Raw genomic sequence first — 22,500 nt, forward strand, 5'->3', positions numbered from 1 at the left:
CTCCCCCCACACACACACTGTCCCCCCCTCCCCCACACACACACTGTCCCCCCCTCCCCCACACACACACTGTCCCCCCCTCCCCCCCACACACACTGTCCCCCCCTCCTCCCCACACACACTGTCCCCCCCACACACCCTGTCCCTCCCCCCCCACACACACACTGTCCCTCCCCCCCCACACACACTGTCCCTCCCCCCCCCACACACACACTGTCCCTCCCCCCCACACACACACACTGTTCCCCCCTCCCCCACACGCACTGTCCCTCCCCCCCACTCACACACGGTGTCCCACACACACTGTACCCCCCCTCTCTCCCCACGCACACACAAAGGCCCCTCACCTCTGCCAGGACTCACAGCACCGCTCCTCTCTCCCGCGCTCCTCCGATTGTCGCGCGCCTGGCCCTTCTCTGCTCTCCCTCCTCCCGTCCGGGGAGCGCTGCGCACGCGCCCCCTCTCTGCAGAGCCGCCGGGAAACGCAGGGAAGGTGCAGGGCCTGTCCGTGTGACGGGAGTGACGGCCACCGGGAGGGGGGAAGGTGCAGGGCCTGTGAGCGCTGCGCACGCGCCCCCTCTCTGCAGAGCCGGCGGGAAACGCAGGGAAGGTGCAGGGCCTGTCCGTGTGACGGGAGTGACGGCCACCGGGAGGGGGGAAGGTGCAGGGCCTGTGAGCGCTGCGCACGCGCCCCCTCTCTGCACCTGTGAGCACGAGCCGGCGGGAAACGCAGGGAAGGTGCAGGGCCTGTCCGTGTGACGGGAGTGATGGCCACCGGGAGGGGGGAAGGTGCGGGGCCTGTAGTGACGACCACCGGGAGGGGGGAAGGTGAGCTGCGGTACGGGTGACGGGGGAGAGTGACGGCCACCGGGAGGGGGGAAGGTGAGCTGCAAGGGGGCCTGAAGCAGTGGTGTGAGTGTGTGAGGCCAATGAGAGGTGTGTGCGGGGGCGGGCCAAGGGGGCCTGAAGCAGTGGTGTAAGTGTGTGAGGCCAATGAGAGGTGTGCGGGGGCGGGCGGTGAGTCTGTGAGGCCAATGAGAGGTGTGCGGGGGCGGGCCAAGGGACCAATGAGATTGCCGCTAGGGACAGGGAACACAGTACAGACAGAGAAACATACAATGCTTTCAGAAATATATAGTAAAAAAAGAAGATACGGTGGAGAGTTTTTGTCTCTTACTCACTATAACTTACTTTATGAATTAAATAGAAGCGTTACTTGTAACTTTTCCATTAACATTTTGCTGAGACATACATCTCTTCACAAATATTATCAAACCAATTTTAGCTACACTAAATATCTGGAGTACATTTTCCCTCAATGCATTTTTCTGTGTAACTTTAGCATAATGAACATTTGATTTTTATATGTCCTTTGAATAGGGTGACCACATTTCCAAAATTAAAAACCGGGACACATTAAAAATGTGTTTCTTAAACAAATTACATCACTTCAAAATAAATATTATAATGGTATTTGTCTAATAGCGTCCCGATTTATGCTGTATTCATTATCTCCCTCCTCTTTCCCTCACCTTTCCCTTTCCCCTCTCTTTAGTCTCCCCTGTCCTCTCCCATCTCTTTTCCCCCACTTCTCTCTCCTGTCTCCTCTTTTCCTCTCATGTCTATTTTCTCTCTTCTGTCTCCTCTCCCGTTTCTCTTCTCTCTCCTCTCCCGTCTCTTTTCTGTCTCCTCTCCCCTGTCTCTTCTGTCTCCTTTCCCGTCCCTTCGTCTGTCTCCTCTCCCTTTCTTGTCTCACTTCACTCTATCCTGTTTCTTCTCTCTCCCTTTCTTCTCCCCTGTCTTCAGTGTCTCTCCTCTCTCTTGTTCACCGTCTCTCCACTCACTCACTCACTCTCTGACACACATACACACACTCCTTTACCTTATCATTAACACAGCACACTGCAGCCACACAGAGCAGATGAGACATTGAGCTGCACACTCGGCTCACAACTGGGACATTAGCTAAATTGTCGCGACTCCGGGAGGTCTGGTCACCCTACCTTTTGAAGATGTTTTGGATTGATATCTCTACATTTTTAAATAACCGTTGAGAAAAAAGGACATTAATGGGGTTCTAACGTAAGCAGCACTAGGGTCTAAGCAGCCATTTTGTTTGACTACTTTTGTCCGCCATTTTGTCTTGCGTTTGTAAGTCTTGCGTGTCATTTTTTCTATGTGACGAAATGCCTGTGTGAACAAACGTGAACCAGAGAATGGAATGTTTTTCGCTCCTAGCTGATGTTTGTTGATCTTTCTAGTCCAATCAGCCACAAATTTAAGTGTAAACAGGCCAGAAAATAATGAGAAGCACCGTTAGCGGTCTAAGATAAGTTCAGATTCTTACAGTGGAACTTTTTCTCATACTTTTATATATCAGGTGACAGAACAGAAAACATCACATTTAACCCCATAATGATTTTTAGCTGACGTACATTTATTCAGTTTATGTATTACAAACTTACATCACTTTTAGTACTGTTATGTATTACAAAATGATGTAATATTTAGTGACACGCAAGCCACCCCATAAAGGGGCGTGAGCTTTAGTTTTTAGGGTATAAATGTATCTCATATCGTATTACCTTGGGAGAACTTTTGTTTTGAAGCTGTCTGTGTGCACACTGAATAAACTCATTTGATAACTGAATGTTTGTTGTAACATTTTTACAGCTTTCACACCGTACATGTAATAGCATTTAATTTAGTTTAAATTATGGGATTTGTGTTTCTTTTAAAACTTATGATAAACCCCTGAATATCGTAATCAATATGTTTATTTTGCTAGCTAAATGTAATATTCATCAATTCAAATTCAACAATGTAAGAGGTCATGGATCGCATCAAAATAATTCAACTGGCAAAAAAGTGATTACTTTCATGTTATATTTTATATATACAGCATATATATATATATATATATATATATATATATATATATATATATATATATATATATCTATCTATCTATCTATCTATATATATATAGATAGATATATCTATCTATATATCTACATATCTATATATCTCCATTAACTATATGTTCTATGTTTACTTATATGAATCAAGCTGAAACCACCCACACACATAATTTAAGCCTATCTGGTTAGACTTCTTCCATTCACCTCCCGTGCAGGCAGAGGCGTATCAAGGAATGTGTGGTCCCCGGTCAAAATGTTTGTATTGTGTTTGGCCGCGACCGGCACTTGCCTGCTGCGCATGTGCGACCGGTTCTTTCCAACAGATCGGCTCTTTCCTGGCCGGCTGCTCGTGTGTATGCGTGACCGGCAACCGCCGATTGCACATGCGCAGTAGCCAAGTGCCTGCTGCGCATACGCAGCAGCAGCAGCAAAAATATGCATTGTTCACGGTAGAGAGCAGGCCCCCTGGCTGTAGCTATGCCCCTGCGTGCAGGTCTTAGGCCTCGTTCAGGGTGCAGGCTTCGGAGGGAGGGCGTGCTGCCGTGCGAGCTGCCGTGGGACACAAAGTATTCAAATTGAATACTGGTTGTCAGGGTAGCAGCTGCACTGTCTCCGAAGCCCGGAGTTGACGCTGGCTACAGTTTCAATAAACAAAAAATTCGTTTTTTGAAGCTGCAGCAGCGTTACTGGGACCTCGGCAGCCAATGAAATCATTCTTGAGAATGATTTTAAGACTGCAGCCTCGATCCCTAACCTGCCGTCTGTAGCCCCGCCCCCTCCTCAACTCCTGAAACAGTCTGCTGGGGATGAACACACATCGCCCAGCAGACTGCCGCCCTCCCTCCCGAACGCCCTGCCTCCAACTCCTGCCTCTGGCACCCTGAACGAGGCCTTATTCATACTTTGTCCCATACGTCGTCCATAGGCTGCGGCCCCGCTGGCACTCAAAGTATGCGTGGCGGGTGTCCTGCGTCTGCTCGCTCGGAGGGGGGCGGCATTGCAGAATACTGAGCGAGCGGGTAAGTATACATTTTTTATTTACGCGGGCGCGCATATATATATATATATATATATATATATATATATATGCAAGTCACCTCGCCAAGAACCGCCCGCTCAGCATTAGCGGGGCCGCAGCCTTATTCATGTCCTGGATAAAAAATAAAGAATAGCTGCACTGCAGAGCTGGTGTCACATATAGTGGATTTCGCTGTTTTATTGTTTAACACCCACTTTGTGAGCAGAGAAAATGTACACAATGTTTTGGGGATTAACCTTTGTCAGGTGCAACAAGAAAGTGATTAAAGTGCTTATATTATATGCCCATTGTTAATATTTAACTGTTCATGAAGTGTCTTTAAATATAATATATAACCTCTGTTCCCTTAATGTAACCATGTATTGTCAACATAACTCTGTGACCAGGATTTACTTGAAAACGCGAGTTAACTCTCTGAATTATTTCTTGGCAAACATTTTTATAAATAAAAAATGTTTTTCTCTTCAATAAAGTTGAATTTGAAAATAACTGCAACTTGTCTGCACGTTCACATCTGCAGCGCACTTTCTTCTTTTTATTTTGGTAAAATGTCCCATTCTTTCCCTTTCTCGTCCCAATCTCAGATACAGTCTCTTTCAAATCCAAGTTATTATTTGGCTTTCTTTTACTTTACAAATCGCTGTCTTTTTCATAATGACCTGCAGTTTGTAAATACCTGCTTTCCAATGGTTGTGAATGGTACACAGTGTGCAAATCCTCAGCATGGTGCACGGTGAGGGGGTTGGGGGGATAGTAGTACTGCACCTGATTTCAAAGTATTTTCTATTTATCTAACATTGTGGAAGAGTAACCACATTGCAAAGAATAGTATAAAATATTAACGCTTAAAGAAAGCAGAGAGGGGCTTCTAAAAGTAATCCATGTCTCTGTAACCACAAATGAAACTGTCTATTTGTCAGCAAAATCAATTAGTGACAGTGTGAGGCTGGAAACAGAGACACTGGCGCCACTGCTTCAGCAGTAAAGTCATATCATCATCATCAATCACCATCATCTTCCTGCGCTACTGGAATGTGCACAGCCGCTCCCCTCCAGCATGCAACGGGTTAACTACAGAGTCCCCGGCTCACCCTCCGAAGCCCCGCCCCTCTGGCGGCTGCTCATTGGTCAGCCTCTCCCATTGGTGGGATTGCTGCCTCGGGGCAGGGAGAGTGCCCTTGACGGGAGGCGGCACTCAGGAGAGGTCGGGGCTGAGCGGGAAAGGAAGGCCGCGGGACTGAGCATGGCGCTGCCGGACAGCCCGGTGATCGAGGGCTTCACTCCCAGCACGTACAAGGACGACGAAGGTTTCAAGAACAAGTTCCTGAGGAAGATCCAGGAGAACCCGTTTGTACCTATCGGTGAGGGACGGCTCCGGGGGGGAGACTCCCCGGTGAGGGACGGCTCCGGGGAGGGGGGGGAGACACCCCGGGGTCCCCGGCTCACATTCATAATAAAGCGGCTGCGAGTTCTCATCGTTAAAACGTTCAATGTTCTGTGCATAACCGCAGTGTTGGGAAGGGGCGATGGCAGCAGCATGTATCGTTCATAAAAGGAAGAAGAAATGTGCTGTACATAGTGATAACCTGGCTAGTAATGACGTCACATTTTAACATTGCTAAAGACAAATATAATGTTGGTAATATTGATCACACAAATAGCACGTGAGGGTGAGCGTATCAAGTGTCATGCATTGCAATTATAACAAATATGTTCCTGACTATAGTAGTTATAACACTAACATTATTTCATGTTGGACTAAAAGCGCTTCACAATTACAGTATAGTGCGCGGGCAGCGGCGTTCTGCGTAGGATTGTTACAGCTACATTCCCTGCCCAGGTGAGCGTAGAGTCTAGAACGGTTAACCATTTTGTTGGCAGTGAAATGGTTAATAGCGCTTTAGTTTAATGTCACAATGTCAATGTCCCAATCCAGGTATGTGTATATAATACACAGGAGGGGCTTCTGACAACAAGGAATAACGCATTTAAGGTGATGCTCATTTATGTCACCGGCTAAGGTTTAAGTTGTCATAAAGAAAACTATGCCGGACGCGAGTTAACGTGGCTCCCTATGCTTCTCTTTCACTCGCATCCCATTTTCTATTGTCTGTTGGAAATTTTTCAGATGTGACCATGAGGTGGATGTTTTTGTGATGGCCTCCCCTCATTTTTTTTGCAATTCTGGTGAGGCGCATTTGACCAAAAGAGCAGAGGATAATGGCCTATTTAAATAAAATACACACATTTTGGATAAGGGCCATATTTACAAAGCGGTGCTAAGCTGTAAGTAGAGATGGGCACATTTTTGGGGGGTTATTTGTATCGGCAGCGGATTGGCCGATTCCTTTGTTGATGTTAGCGGCTTAATCTCAAAAGGGGCGATTTGCGGATTTTAAAATACTATTGCCAATGCACTCCGCGGATTCCGCAATCCGTTGACTGATTGATTTGTAGAATCTAATCCGTTGATTCAGCAATCCGTTGGCGGATTTTTAAGAATCTGCAGAGTTGCTGAATTTGTGTATTTGATTCTAAAAATCCATCAACAGATTGTATCCAGTGGCGGTTTTTGATGAATCCACGCAGATTAATACTGACCAAATCTGTTTAAGGGTTTTACACTGCGAAGTGGATTTTGGGGGGAAAATGTGAGAAAATACGGGGAAACGGATTTGGGCAGATTCACCCTACTCTAGCTGTGAGGCGCCTTACAGCTTGTTCATTTCAATAGGAATTTCTGTCTTTAGAGTGTTTTTTTTGTGAGGGTGGGGCTGCACCTGTGGAGCTCTGACTTCTTCCTGGAAGTGTGAAATGGCTGATTATACATATCTTTTTAAAGTCCTTGATAACAGGTAAAAAAATAAATAAAAAGTAATTGTAAACAAAGGCCCAAAATATCACGCTCCCTCTCAATCTCAGCCCCATTTTCCCCAGACCCCCCCCCCCCCCGGGTGGGACAGATGCATTTCAAAGCAATTATCAGTTTTCTAAAGCGCCAACCTAGGAAAAAAGATCATAGCATTTTACTAGAGAAATCAGACCTGTAATGTTGTGTTTTTTTACTTTCCACCTCATTCTTTCAGTAGGTGTGACTCCTGATGTAATATGTCTCTTCCTGGTCTCCCTAGGCTGCCTTGCCACTGCCGGAGCTCTGACCTATGGCCTCATCTCTTTCAAGCAGGGGAACACCCAGCGGTCCCAAATGCTGATGCGAACTCGTATCATTGCACAGGGATTCACCGTCGCTGCCATTATGGTCGGTGTCGTTATGGCTGCCATGAAGTCTCGTGCTGGTCCCCAGTGAGGGACAGTGCATCCTGAGGACTTACTGTTGAGGACAGAACATCTAATCCAGGATGTGCACTGAGCTTGCTCCACATGCCCTGCAGCATCAAGCAAAATTGCTACTAGATTTGCTGCAGACTTATAGCTGGGACGCTGAAGGTGGATTCACTCTTAATTATGGTCAAAAATAAATTTGCCACAAAATACATTGAGCACCTTGCCTCTTCATTGCAGAGATTGTATTTAGATACCAGTATTACAATCTGTATTTTCTGCTTGCATATTTAAGATGGTTAATTGGGGGATGAGGGCCCTCTAAATTTCTGTTGGTGTCCCTGGGGTCAGGGTTGCCAGCCACAAACATAAGTCAAGCACTGTGCAAATTTATTATGTTGTGTAGGTCATAATCCTAAATGTTTAATCTGTAACGCAAGGAGAAACTCTTATTTCAAAACAGTGGTGTTTTTTACACATCGGTAGGGCTGTTAAACTGGTGGCCCACAGGCCAATGCAGCCTGCAAAGTGTTGTGAAGTGGTCCTTGGACTGTTTGCATCTTCTAGCTTCATTTTAGTTGTAGGCAGCGAAGTCAATTTTATCCACATTAAAACTAACTTGCAAGGTAATGTGTGCACATATATATATGGTTCAGATGTTAAACATGGTTATATTTCAAAGTTTAGCAAGCATTTATAAGTATTAAAATGTATTATTCGTTATATTATAAAGAGATATAGATATCTCCCACATCTCAGCAAAGCAAAAAGGGAGAACATGAGTGCACAGCTCATAAAATAAAATATAGAAATACCTCACCCCGAGACCAGTGTGATGAATGACTCAATAATTGTGTTCAAAAGCAAAGAGTGCTGAGTCTTTCTTCATCACACTGGTCTCTGGGTGAGGTATTTCTATATTCTATTATGATGCTCCTTGTGGCCCTTCTTATTTTAATTTCTGAACCGGCCTTTCTCGGAAACTGGTTGAAAAGCCCTGGTCTAGTGTGAGAGTAACGAGTCAGACTGAGACAAGTGAAGCTGCCGAGTGCTGACTGACTTGCCAGCAGTGACACCGTGCCTGTGGCAAAGATATTATCAACACCACCACCAGCAACTTTTGTCCACCACCACTGCCGATCAGCAGCTTCATCATTGTTGCCGGTTGCAAACGGCATCATTTTACTTTTTGTGGGGTCCCAAGCAACCGCAATAGCATTGCCAGCAACAGACAATATCCATGTTGTCTTGACAGTGTATGGCTAGTTTAGGCTTCCATCTGTAATGCAAGGGTGGAAGGGAAGGTCCAAGGACATACACCTTTTATATACATGTACAGAACAGTGTTCTGTGTGACTGATGCCACAGCAGCAGGGTCTAGTGACAGATAAATTAAAGGAGTCTGAGACAGAGGCTAAGGGGCAAACAGACACATCCTGCATATTACTACCACCGTTCACGAGTACCTACCAGTTTACATCACCATTGCCATCATCAACACGGTGTCAGTAGCATTTTATATTTGTGCTAAAATTAGATTGTATGCTCTTCAGGGCAGGGACTCCCTAATGTTACTTTTATGTCTGAAGCGCTTATTCCCATTATGTGTTATATTATTATGCCACTTGTATTACTGCTGTGAAGCGCTATGTACATGGCTGGCGCTATACTGTATTATGATATACATACAGCGGCTCTTGGCAGCACAAAGCTGTAAATAACCACGTCGAGCTCATTTAGGGGGCATACAAGTTGTTGTCCAACCAGTGACATCTGATGATGGAGCTATGTGAGCTACTGAGGTCATTTGAGGAACTCACAGCTCTGGCTATACGCTGTTGTCCCACTTGTATTCCTACTACTACTATTAGATAGGCTCTTGAGTGTGAGACTAATGATAATTCTGCATTAACGAGGCTGGTGGATGCTATGCTCGGAGAAATTATCCCTGTGTAGTATCCATGAAACGAAAATTGATGTTTTCACCAAAACAGCCAGCAGGCCACCACCTACCTACCAACATCCACTGTAAACCCCACAACACCACCACTACCAGTAGTCCCACCTGTGACCAGCCAAAATATAGTGGGAATGAGAGCCTGGGCGAAGCAATATAACTAATACTAAAAGACCATATGTTATCAGCTGAGTGGAAGAGCCTGATTGACCTCAGATGATAACCAGTGTAACTGTGCCACCTGTACTTGTCCACCAAACCAAGGATCAAATAAGGTCAGAGTTTTTCCAGCAGATAGGAAAATGGTCACATGAGGTGGTTCTGATCTGCCATCAAATTCTATATTTTCCCTTCCCAGGCCCTGCACACCACCAATTAAGACTTGGGCAAACGTATAACGGGATGGATGTTAAGACATATAGCACAATACGGTAACACCTGTGCCATGTGTCATCACCCATTATCCTGTGACTAAAGAATGATATAATATACTGTGCACACATGACATGACTGAGAGATCTTAAAACTTAGACCTACAGCTGAGTAGCTCCAACTGAGTATTGTAACAAGTACCACCAAGTTGGCCCTTTCTATTGCCTAAATGTGAAGATATGGAGAGAAAATAATAATAAAGGAAATAATCCATTTTCCACCAGGCGGGTAAAAGATCAGACTGCTGATCTATAGAGATCTGTGACCTAGACCTCTCCATTGACGGCATCTTCAGCCCTTCCAGCATGGAATTTGTTTCTATGACAGCATGTCAGCCATGTTAGATGGCAGCTCTTCTAGAGATAACGTTTGGATGCACAGTTGGAGCGAAATCTTTTAGAATAGCCACAAGATGTATGTGCTTTGTGATAGCAGGGTTTTTTGTTTTTTTGATCAGGGGAGGCTGGCTTGGATAAAGACATGGTAGCAGCACAGCCGAGTGCACACTAAAGCAGCCATAACACAACAAAACTATTCCACTTTAATAGGGCTGCCTTAAGAAGCCTGAGCAGGATGCACATCCCTCAAAGAACCAATCTGGGGGGCACCTACTTCTCATTGCACTACCCTGCCATTGATCACGACATTCCGAAGCATTGATGTCACGTAGGAGACACTTCTAGATTGTAATGTGGCCTTCATAGTTTCCATGCCAACCTCTTGCCTCCATGTGAAAACTGGGAGGACCGGCCCAATCATGCCACGTGGCTGCAGGTTGGGATCAGAGGAGAGTCATTGTCATCAGGGTGCTTCCCCTGCGGTAACATTGCACACAGCCCAGGTGAGTTCAGTCCAATCAACTAGAACCAGGAATAGGTGTGATGCATAGGCTGTAAAAGTACAGTGCAATGCCAGGCGCTCAGGCAGCTAATGCGTTAATCACCTTAAGCATTAAGTTTGTCCTGTGCAACCAAATCGTCATGAACAATAGATACGTGATCTTCAAAGTCATGGTGAAGGATAGAAGATATGAGACAAAAACTTCTACCTTCCAGCTGAAGAGGACATCAATAACTGGCCTGGTTAGGAGAAACGCCCCTTTTATAGTCAATTGGTCATGTCCTACCACCACCTGAAAGAGCTTTTCCCAATCTTGGCTGCTGAAGGGGCCATAGAAGAAAGCGAGAGATTCTCATAAAAAGTGACACTTTATAAGCTAGACATGATGGCAGTTTATTTATGAGACATAGATTAAGTAGACAACACAGTACACCACACCACACAGTAAAGTCCTTTGTTTGCATTTCAATTAGAATGGAGTTATGTGATTAAATATGAATGAGATCTGCATTAAATGAGAGTGGTAGGTGGGATGAAACAAAAACCAATACGATATTTTGCTCATAGGAAACCAACAATTTGAAATCTCTGTGTAATCCAAACATAGAAGCATTAATCAGTTCTTTACTAGAAAATGAAGACTAACATGCCTTATGGTTCAGCTTATTCTGAAGTCACTATTCATTAAGCTGGTTTGTAGTGAACTTGTATATTGTGCAATTCCTTTCAATTCCAATAAAGTATATAAATTCTTATAAATGGACATTCATATCCGTTGAAACAAGGTTTCCACCCAGGGGAAGAAATACCAGTGAATATATATATGGAAAATGAAGTGGACATCGCCAGGGTGGAATCACAAGGGAATCGTGTATGGCCCCATATTTTATTTCTCATACTGGAAGGTTTAACAATGTTGGTGAAAGATGTGCGTGGGCAAGGGGACGATTCATTAGTGTGACTAGCGCATGTTTAAATGAGTCACCCCAGGTGAACAGTGAGTGGGTAAAATGATCAAACAATGATCCTTAACTTAGTACTATAATTAAACATCATTTCTTCAATTCAATTTACCTTGGACCATCTCCTGAACTTGCCCAGAACATCAATCCAGTCCAATCTGCCATAAGATTGTACAGGAGCTAGGCCCAGCCACAACTAAAAACATGTCCATGCTCATCTCTTCACAGAGTCCTTTGCTGGCAGAGATATCTTTAGATGGACCACAAGATATTGAGATGTCTTCCTAGAGGTCATATGTAAAAAAGTTGTAGAGAACTTGTTCACATGTCCCAGAAGAGAGCTGTCGGGTTACGTACATGTACATGCTCATGTAGCTCTTTAAAACTATTTTGGAAAGTCTTATAACTGGAGCAGTATTCCACTGGGGTTTGTGTAGTTTATTTACATCTAATCGCTATATTATTATTCGTGAAATTTGCGCTTACTTTTGTAGGCAGGTTATGTACAAACTACATTTATGAAGAACTCGCATGTTCAGACTTCTTCAGGACCATAAAGCTTCTGCAACTTGGGTAATATTATCTGGGCTCTGGGACAGGAGAGAGAGGGGATGACCAACACATCCAATACTAGTTAGTTATACCGTAGCTGGCCACAAATGCCTTTGCTGCAACTGTATACTGTGAACCTGCGGGTGAGGTTTAAACCATATTATGTAACAATAAATTATTCTTATTACAGATAACCGCTTATTACATGTAATAGTACCATATTGCAAACTGTGGATTCAATAATAAAAAAAATACTTTTTTTTTTTATAGATATCTATGACTTAAAAAGGAAACAATGAAAATGTAAATAAAATAAATCAAATGCATCAGACTAGAAGCAATAAGCCCTCTTGTGGAGCCCTTTAAAAAAAATATCTATTTCTCCCCAACAATATTAATCACATCTGTAAATGATCCCTAACCCTTATGAATGCGGATGATCTTTTACATAGTCTGAATCTTTCCTCCTTTAACCCTTTTTTAAGTGGTCAATTGAGCCACATTTAGTACATTGGGGCTGTAAAACTCCGCTCCAGAAGGCCCTCCCTAATACAGAAGGTTGTAATATAAGGAGTTTATGGAGGGATTGCTCCCTTTACTGCCAAATTTGTGAACTTGCATTGCTTCCAAGAACTATTGTGCAGCAACTGTGCATAGATTTGGAAGCTTCTATTGCTGACAGAGGAGCCTACAGTACATTGTAATGTCAGCCTCTCAAGCAGCTAAGGGGTTAATCAACAATCACCTTAAGCACTGACTCTGTCCTTACAACCAACTCCTCATGTGCAATATATAAACAAGCAGGAAGCAAGAGATCTTCAAAGCCAGGCACACATGGAGAAGGAGAGGAACACGTCAACAATGACACCCTGCTTTCCATACCATCGCCATCACCAACAACACATCATGCTCCCGTTAAGACCAACAGAACTAAAAAAATCCTGAAAATCAAAAAGGACAAACTCTATTAGATTTAAAACAATGGTATTATGGATGGCGTTCCCAGTGCAGTAACGGAGTGTGTCCTGCTGGGGTGAAATGAAGGTGTCGGAGGCCTGTTCAAGTTGAGGGCATCATACGCCGTGATGTGCCTCAGCCCTCCAGGGGATGGTTTCTTTGGTATAATGTGAAGCAGGGAGGTGAGTTGGGGTTGGAGCGAGGCAGTTAGCGAGACAGAGGTGTCTGTTTCAGGGAGATGAGCACGGATCGCAGGCGAGACACGTCTTTTGACTGCTTGCTACTCTTGGGGTTGAAGTCACATAGGCGGGCGACTTTCTCCCATTCGGTCCCGGCCTCCTCATCCTTGGTCTCTGAAGTCAGGGCTTCGTCAGATGCTCTGTGAGAAGGGAAGAGGGGAAGGGGTCAGCGAGGGGAGGGGGAGATGGAGCAGGTTCCTGATAATCTCTACTATATATGTCCAAGTTTACTATTCAGCGACAGCTGATTTTTATATTCACACTGCTGTGATTGTTACGCTCAGTACAGCAGCACTTATAGGCTACAGAAGGTGCACACAATTTAATTAAAAATAACCTACAGCTTAATAGGTAAAGTAAACTAGCTTGTGCAGGGAATGGTGGTTATTTCTTACCTTGTTATATATAATAAACAAAGTGATATATTGCACACGCCAGGTAGAAATACTTGTCAGTTCTAAAAATGTATATTTACTGTTTTGCAGTGTCTGTCTCAGTAGAGGGAAATCCACCAAAACAGGTTAACGAAGCAAAGACAATAACATGCGCACCAGTTAAAAATGCAAAAAAATTATATATATATATAAACTAAGTATGGTAAAACCTATCCCTTGCTTCATTTTTACATAGCCCGTATAACCAACCCCACACTGAGGAGAGCCATTCATGTCGAAACAGTCTGTCAGTGGGTGGGTTTGCTGGCTATGCATCTTAACCCTGGCTGTGCTCAAAGCTGTGACCATGCAGCAAGCTTAAGCCTATAGGGAACCATGTTTATGGTTTTGAAGCAAAAGGTGGCACTGTGTGCTCATTTGCATGTAATTTCCCAGAATGCCCTGCTGCAGTTGAAGTGCTGTGTGATAATGGTGAAAGGCGGGGTTGCAAACCTGCCTAAGACATGCAAATGAGCATACAGTTATATTTCCATTTGCTATATGCTTTGCTGTGGAGGGTTTTTGTCACTTTTTTTACCCACCACAACTTAACTAAGTATGGTAAAACCTATACCTTGCTTCATTTTTGCATAGCTAGTATAACCACTGAGGAGACCCATTAAGGTCGAAACAGCCTGTCTGTGGGTGGGTTTGCTGGCTATGCATCTTAACCCTGGCTGTGCTCAAAGCTGTGACCATGCAGCAAGCTTAAGCCTATAGGGAACCATGTTGAATGGTTTTGAAGCAAAAGGTGGCACTGTGTGCTCATTTGCATGTTATTTCCCAGAATCCCTTGCTGTAGTGGAAGTGCTGTGTGCTGGGTGATAATGGTGAAAGGCGGGGTTGCAGACCTGTCTAAGACATGCAAATGAGCATACAGTAATATTTACATTTGATTTATATATATATATTATTATTATTTATTTATTTTTTTATTTATTTTTCTATATATAATTATTTTTTTTATTTTTTTTGGAGAACAAAAAAAACATATTATAGGGGGGGAAACTGTTTGTACAAAAACAATAAATAAATTCTAGCTACTGTACGCGTATGTTTCACTTATTCAAGGTCACCTTTCAAAGAACAAGGTAACTAATGTTTCAGGACATTCCGAACCCTTCATAGGAGGATACTACTGATAATGACACTACTGATAATGATGTTACTGATAATGACACTACTGATAATGATGTTACTGATAATGACACTAGTGATAATGATGTTACTGATAATGATGTTACTGATAATGATGCTATTGATAATGATGTTACTGATAATGACACTACTGATAATGATGTTACTGATAATGACACTACTGATAATGATGTTACTGATAATGATGTTACTGATAATGATGCTATTGATAATGATGTTACTGATAACCATGCTATTGATAATGATGTTACTGATAATGATGCTATTGATAATGATGTTACTGATAACCATGCTATTGATAATGATGTTACTGATAACCATGCTATTGATAATGATGTTACTGATAATCATGCTATTGATAATCATGCTATTGATAATGATTTTACTGATAATGATGCTATTGATAATGATGTTACTGATAATCATGCTATTGATAATGATGTTACTGATAATGACACTTTTGATAATCATGCTATTGATAATGATGTTACTGATAATCATGCTATTGATAATGATGTTACTGATAATCATGCTATTGATAATGATGTTACTGATAATCATGCTATTGATAATGATGCTATTGATAATGATGCTATTGATAATGATGTTACTGATAACCATGCTATTGATAATGATGTTACTGATAACCATGCTATTGATAATGATGTTACTGATAATCATGCTATTGATAATCATGCTATTGATAATGATGTTACTGATAATGATGCTATTGATAATGATGTTACTGATAATCATGCTATTGATAATGATGTTACTGATAATGACACTTTTGATAATCATGCTATTGATAATGATGTTACTGATAATCATGCTATTGATAATGATGTTACTGATAACCATGCTATTGATAATGATGTTACTGATAACCATGCTATTGATAATGATGTTACTGATAATCATGCTATTGATAATCATGCTATTGATAATGATGTTACTGATAATGATGCTATTGATAATGATGTTACTGATAATCATGCTATTGATAATGATGTTACTGATAATGACACTTTTGATAATCATGCTATTGATAATGATGTTACTGATAATGATGCTATTGATAATGATGTTACTGATAACCATGCTATTGATAATGATGTTACTGATAACCATGCTATTGATAATGATGTTACTGATAATCATGCTATTGATAATCATGCTATTGATAATGATTTTACTGATAATGATGCTATTGATAATGATGTTACTGATAATCATGCTATTGATAATGATGTTACTGATAATGACACTTTTGATAATCATGCTATTGATAATGATGTTACTGATAATCATGCTATTGATAATGATGTTACTGATAATCATGCTATTGATAATGATGTTACTGATAATCATGCTATTGATAATGATGCTATTGATAATGATGCTATTGATAATCATGCTATTGATAATGATGTTACTGATAATCATGCTACTGATAATGATGTTACTGATAATCATGCTATTGATAATGATGCTATTGATAATGATGCTATTGATAATCATGCTATTGATAATGATGCTATTGATAATGATGCTATTGATAATCATGCTATTGATAATGATGTTACTGATAATGATGCAGTGCTCCTACTCTTTTATAGTAAACACCTCTTTTAATGCATTGCAGGCCCCCTTTGGCAGGAAAAAGGTTTATTGCATAAACGAATAAATCACCATAGGCAACAGGCAGAAAAGAGGATAAAATCAACATACACGTAACCAATTATTTCAGCGTTAGGCTGCTGGTAAAACGCTTTATCCGCAATCCTGGGTTAGCAGCATGTGAGAGAGAGAAAAAAGGGGATAGGAAGGACGAGGGTTAGTATGACAGAAGCATAGAAGTCATAGGCAAAGATCCACAAAAGGGCGCTAAACCTTAGCACGCCTTTACTCCCAGTATGGAAGCGCTTAACCTTAGCACGCCTTTACTCCCAGTATGGAAGCGCTTAACCTTAGCACGCCTTTACTCCCAGTATGGAAGCGCTTAACCTTAGCACGCCTTTACTCCCAGTATGGAAGCGCTAAACCTTAGCACGCCTTTACTCCCAGTATGGAAGCGCTAAACCTTAGCACGCCTTTACTCCCAGTATGGAAGCGCTAAACCTTAGCACGCCTTTACTCCCAGTATGGAAGCGCTAAACCTTAGCACGCCTTTACTCCCAGTATGGAAGCGCTAAACCTTAGCACGCCTTTACTCCCAGTATGGAAGCGCTAAACCTTAGCACGCCTTTACTCCCAGTATGGAAGCGCTAAACCTTAGCACGCCTTTACTCCCAGTATGGAAGCGCTTAACCTTAGCACGCCTTTACTCCCAGTATGGAAGCGCTAAACCTTAGCACGCCTTTACTCCCAGTATGGAAGCGCTTAACCTTAGCACGCCTTTACTCCCAGTATGGAAGCGCTAAACCTTAGCACGCCTTTACTCCCAGTATGGAAGCGCTAAACCTTAGCACGCCTTTACTCCCAGTATGGAAGCGCTAAACCTTAGCACGCCTTTACTCCCAGTATGGAAGCGCTTAACCTTAGCACGCCTTTACTCCCAGTATGGAAGCGCTAAACCTTAGCACGCCTTTACTCCCAGTATGGAAGCGCTAAACCTTAGCACGCCTTTACTCCCAGTATGGAAGCGCTTAACCTTAGCACGCCTTTACTCCCAGTATGGAAGCGCTAAACCTTAGCACGCCTTTACTCCCAGTATGGAAGCGCTTAACCTTAGCACGCCTTTACTCCCAGTATGGAAGCGCTAAACCTTAGCACGCCTTTACTCCCAGTATGGAAGCATTAAACCTTAGCACGCCTTTACTCCCAGTATGGAAGCGCTAAACCTTAGCACGCCTTTACTCCCAGTATGGAAGCGCTAAACCTTAGCACGCCTTTACTCCCAGTATGGAAGCGCTTAACCTTAGCACGCCTTTACTCCCAGTATGGAAGCGCTAAACCTTAGCACGCCTTTACTCCCAGTATGGAAGCGCTAAACCTTAGCACGCCTTTACTCCCAGTATGGAAGCGCTAAACCTTAGCACGCCTTTACTCCCAGTATGGAAGCGCTTAACCTTAGCACGCCTTTACTCCCAGTATGGAAGCGCTAAACCTTAGCACGCCTTTACTCCCAGTATGGAAGCGCTAAACCTTAGCACGCCTTTACTCCCAGTATGGAAGCGCTTAACCTTAGCACGCCTTTACTCCCAGTATGGAAGCGCTTAACCTTAGCACGCCTTTACTCCCAGTATGGAAGCGCTTAACCTTAGCACGCCTTTACTCCCAGTATGGAAGCGCTTAACCTTAGCACGCCTTTACTCCCAGTATGGAAGCGCTAAACCTTAGCACGCCTTTACTCCCAGTATGGAAGCGCTAAACCTTAGCACGCCTTTACTCCCAGTATGGAAGCGCTAAACCTTAGCACGCCTTTACTCCCAGTATGGAAGCGCTCAACCTTAGCACGCCTTTACCCCCAGTATGGAAGCGCTTAACCTTAGCACGCCTTTACTCCCAGTATTGAAGCGCTAAACCTTAGCACGCCTTTACTCCCAGTATGGAAGCGCTTAACATTAGCACGCCTTTACTCCCAGTATGGAAGCGCTTAACCTTAGCACGCCTTTACTCCCAGTATGGAAGCGCTTAACCTTAGCACGCCTTTACTCCCAGTATGGAAGCGCTTAACCTTAGCACGCCTTTACTCCCAGTATGGAAGCATTAAACCTTAGCACGCCTTTACTCCCAGTATGGAAGCGCTTAACCTTAGCACGCCTTTACTCCCAGTATGGAAGCATTAAACCTTAGCACGCCTTTACTCCCAGTATGGAAGCGCTAAACCTTAGCACGCCTTTACTCCCAGTATGGAAGCGCTTAACCTTAGCACGCCTTTACTCCCAGTATGGAAGCATTAAACCTTAGCACGCCTTTACTCCCAGTATGGAAGCGCTAAACCTTAGCACGCCTTTACTCCCAGTATGGAAGCGCTAAACCTTAGCACGCCTTTACTCCCAGTATGGAAGCGCTAAACCTTAGCACGCCTTTACTCCCAGTATGGAAGCGCTTAACCTTAGCACGCCTTTACTCCCAGTATGGAAGCGCTAAACCTTAGCACGCCTTTACTCCCAGTATAGAAGCGCTTAACCTTAGCACGCCTTTACTCCCAGTATGGAAGCGCTAAACCTTAGCACGCCTTTACTCCCAGTATGGAAGCGCTTAACCTTAGCACGCCTTTACTCCCAGTATGGAAGCGCTAAACCTTAGCACGCCTTTACTCCCAGTATGGAAGCGCTAAACCTTAGCACGCCTTTACTCCCAGTATGGAAGCGCTTAACATTAGCACGCCTTTACTCCCAGTATGGAAGCGCTTAACCTTAGCACGCCTTTACTCCCAGTATGGAAGCGCTTAACCTTAGCACGCCTTTACTCCCAGTATGGAAGCGCTAAACCTTAGCACGCCTTTACTCCCAGTATGGAAGCGCTAAACCTTAGCACGACTTTACTCCCAGTATGGAAGCGCTAAACCTTAGCACGCCTTTACTCCCAGTATGGAAGCGCTAAACCTTAGCACGCCTTTACTCCCAGTATGGAAGCGCTTAACCTTAGCACGCCTTTACTCCCAGTATGGAAGCGCTAAACCTTAGCACGCCTTTACTCCCAGTATGGAAGCGCTAAACCTTAGCACGCCTTTACTCCCAGTATGGAAGCGCTTAACCTTAGCCCGCCTTTACTCCCAGTATGGGAGCGCTAAACCTTAGCACGCCTTTACTCCCAGTATGGAAGCGCTTAACCTTAGCACGCCTTTACTCCCAGTATGGAAGCGCTAAACCTTAGCACGCCTTTACTCCCAGTATGGAAGCGCTAAACCTTAGCACGCCTTTACTCCCAGTATGGAAGCGCTAACCCTTAGCACGCCTTTACTCCCAGTATGGAAGCGCTTAACCTTAGCACGCCTTTACTCCCAGTATGGAAGCGCTTAACCTTAGCACCGTTTTGTAGAGAGAAACAGAGGGGGCTTATTCAATAAGCCGCAAAGCAGACAAAAGAGGGAAATTCCTGCTATACTCCGAAAACTCCCATTCAAGTCAGTAGCAGTTTCCCTGCGATCAGCCGCCATTGTTCAGCGTTACAATCCATAGTAGGAGGCCCCCATGTGCTGATGGAGGTAATACCACCTGCATTTTACATTCTCAGTTCATTCCTTGGTACGGTCACGGTTCAACGTTTTTGAAATGTACAAATAATGTCTTTTTTGTAGCCACTGTTTGCCGTTATTTCCCATCGGAAATTCGTTTCTTTTTTTCCCCCCCAATGAACATACAATATTATTCTCCTGCATGATTACCCGTGCCCCCACCATGTCAAACTGGCTGTTCACTTTCATTGCAGACACGGACATGGTAAGAAACCATGAATGGTGAGGTTTAGCAGGGCATGCATTCCTTATTCCCACTACTAAGCAAAGAGGGTTGGCAACCGCTCTTTTCCGGACTGCTTGCATAGGTACTCTAATAAAGCAAATGGTAAAGAAGGGAGATAAGTGTTTGTGATGTCATAATGCAGGGGTGCTCAACTCTGGTCTTCACCCTCCCCCCCCAACAGGTCAGATTGTCAGGATATCCCAGCTTCAGCACAGGTGGTCAATCATTGACCACCTATGCTGAAGCAGCGAGGCACTGATTGAGACACCTGTGCTGAAGCAGGGATATCCTGAAAACCTGACCTGTTAGGGGGTCTTGCAGACTGCAATTGAGAACCCCTGTCATAATGGGATCGAACCCAATAAGAGATATTAAGAGCCCACATTCGGGAAATAACTGTGTTAAGAGGTAAAACGAATAGAACCATCGGTGTGCAATTAAACATACATTGATTGGACATTCTGACAACGAAAATCTTAGAAGTATTGGTCAATCCAAATTCCAGTGCTATGCAAGAAAGAAAGCACAGGTGTAACCAGGGAGCAAAGGGGTGGATTAGTTTAAATAACAGCAGTTTAGAATGAGGGAAGAATACTTGTTTGATATGTATATATGGAAGGTGATTATCCCTTTCTTGTTTGTTTGTTAATGCTGTGCTAACCATTCAGTGGGGCATATGCATCAAGGCAAGAGAAGTGCCATTCTGGGGCAAAATTCAGTACAATTGTTTCTGTGATACATCTGGTGCAGTTTGGTTTTCCCCAGAATTGCAGCACTTTTGCCAAGATGCATATCTTAGCATAGTGTAATAATACATAGTGATGTGGATGTATCTAGTGTTGTCATCATAACCCAGGCTAAAATAAAGCTGCAAGAGTGCAGAAAAGAGGAAAACAAGCAGACACACATTGTGAAGAAGCAGTAGATTTATATGAAGAGGCTGTCACAAATAGTAAACCATGTCATTATAATCAGAATGTGAGGGGTCTGTGACCATTTAACTGTTGGTTTCAACAGTCACATAATACAGAATCTACATTCGCCAATTAAATAACAGTACATCATAGTGTTACCAAAGATGACTCTTATTATACAAGAGAGTTTTCTTGCTCGGGCGTGAGAGATGAGAGATGCACGATGAACAGAACAGCGGTCTGTCCAAAGCCATTGAACACAAGAAGATGTATAATCCTTACTCAGCCGCCGAGGGACAGTTGGCCGCCATTGTTTAGCCATTGCCCGTTTCGGCCCTGAGGAAGGTGACTAGCGTTGGGGTTAAGGTTTTAGGGTAAGTGGGTAAAGGTTTGTGTTTTTAGGGTAAGGACTTAAGGTTTTTAGTGTAAGGGGTTAAGGTATTAGGGAATATATTACCTGTGGCGGCCAAATGTGCCTGCGGCTAAATGTCCTGGCGGTGAGACGGCCACGGCTGAATGGTCACAGTTAAACGGCCCATGGCCAACTGTCCTAGACCAACCTGGTCAACATCTCTCTGCTGCTGAGCAGTGGAAGGATCCAAAATGCTACAGCCCCATTTCATATGAATAAGAAGTAGGGAAGTATGAGCCAGCCAAGCAAGGAACTAGCCTCTGTGATTTATTATCACTGTTATTATTCTTTATAATGATGTCGTTCATTGTGTACCTCCCCAACCTTTTCCCTGACCCGTACCTACCTATTTGAGACCTTGTTTTTTTCCATCTGTTCGCTCTGCCTCAGATACCACTCCTCTAGGTCCTTCTTGGCTTTCTCTCTCCAATCCTGCTCTGTCACCTTGGAAGCCGCGTCTGTGAGGATGCAAATACAGCAAGAGTTACTATGTGCCTTCCCAGGTCACCCATGTGCCCCCAAAATAAGCTACCATCAAGTATTTATATTTTCATGGCATGTATTGCAGCAAGGGATTTTTACATTGTAAGGTCTCCAGGGCAATGCCCCTTCTAATATTTGATTTTACATCTCAAACTCCTTCTTATGTATTTTATCAGTATTCCCCGGCGAAGTACATTGTTCAAACACGTGTGCTGTAAAACTCTGCATACATGGCCAACGCTACATAAGAACACAGTAGTGAATGGGTCTAGTAAGTGATAGGAGTGACACTGCCCTGGAAATAAGGGTTTCCAGGCAAAATGGAATGAAGTTAGTGCACGCACTCAAACACACAGATGATAGTGGGGTACTTAACCGCCGGTGCGCTGGTTCTGGGGAGCTCCTGATGGCCCAAATAGATCCAGTGAAGAAGAAGAATCAGGCACATGGTCTTAATCATCAATGAAAAGGGGGTTTATTGTGCCAAGGAATCCAACGTTTTGGCAG

General features: G+C 43.6%; 2 protein-coding genes across 3 annotated transcripts in view; one reads left to right on the forward strand and one right to left on the reverse strand.

Annotated features, from left to right (window-relative positions):
* The first annotated feature begins 5,095 nt into the window (after positions 1-5,095).
* HIGD2A (HIG1 hypoxia inducible domain family member 2A) lies at positions 5,096-7,454 on the forward strand. The gene is made up of 2 exons (XM_075600767.1): positions 5,096-5,321; positions 7,092-7,454. Exons 1-2 carry the CDS (start codon positions 5,204-5,206, stop codon positions 7,265-7,267), a joined length of 294 nt encoding a protein of 97 aa, XP_075456882.1. The 5' UTR covers positions 5,096-5,203; the 3' UTR covers positions 7,268-7,454.
* A 3,385-nt stretch (positions 7,455-10,839) lies between these two features.
* Positions 10,840-22,500, reverse strand: part of CLTB (clathrin light chain B) — a 31,503-nt gene continuing 19,842 nt past the window's right edge. Inside the window, exons 4-6 of one of the 2 annotated variants that reach the window (XM_075600768.1) lie at positions 21,857-21,968; positions 16,505-16,558; positions 10,840-13,321 (exon numbers count right to left, since the gene is read on the reverse strand). In XM_075600768.1, coding sequence (XP_075456883.1) covers positions 13,150-13,321; positions 16,505-16,558; positions 21,857-21,968 — 338 coding nt within the window. In that variant the 3' untranslated portion in view covers positions 10,840-13,149. The remainder of the gene's footprint in view (positions 13,322-16,504; positions 16,559-21,856; positions 21,969-22,500) is intronic. The other variant, XM_075600769.1, reaches the window with a different exon arrangement.

This window comes from Ascaphus truei, chromosome 5 (assembly GCF_040206685.1).
Source record: "Ascaphus truei isolate aAscTru1 chromosome 5, aAscTru1.hap1, whole genome shotgun sequence".
In the NCBI taxonomy this organism is placed as follows: domain Eukaryota; kingdom Metazoa; phylum Chordata; class Amphibia; order Anura; family Ascaphidae; genus Ascaphus; species Ascaphus truei.

What these genes read in the sequence shown, in the direction of transcription:
- HIGD2A (XM_075600767.1), top strand. Translation starts at nt 5,204, where the DNA reads ATGGCGCTGCCGGACAGCCCGGTGATCGAGGGCTTCACTCCCAGCACG. An exon ending in GAACCCGTTTGTACCTATCG is followed by an intron (nt 5,322 to 7,091) that starts GTGAGGGACGGC and finishes TGGTCTCCCTAG; the next exon opens with GCTGCCTTGCCACTGCCGGA.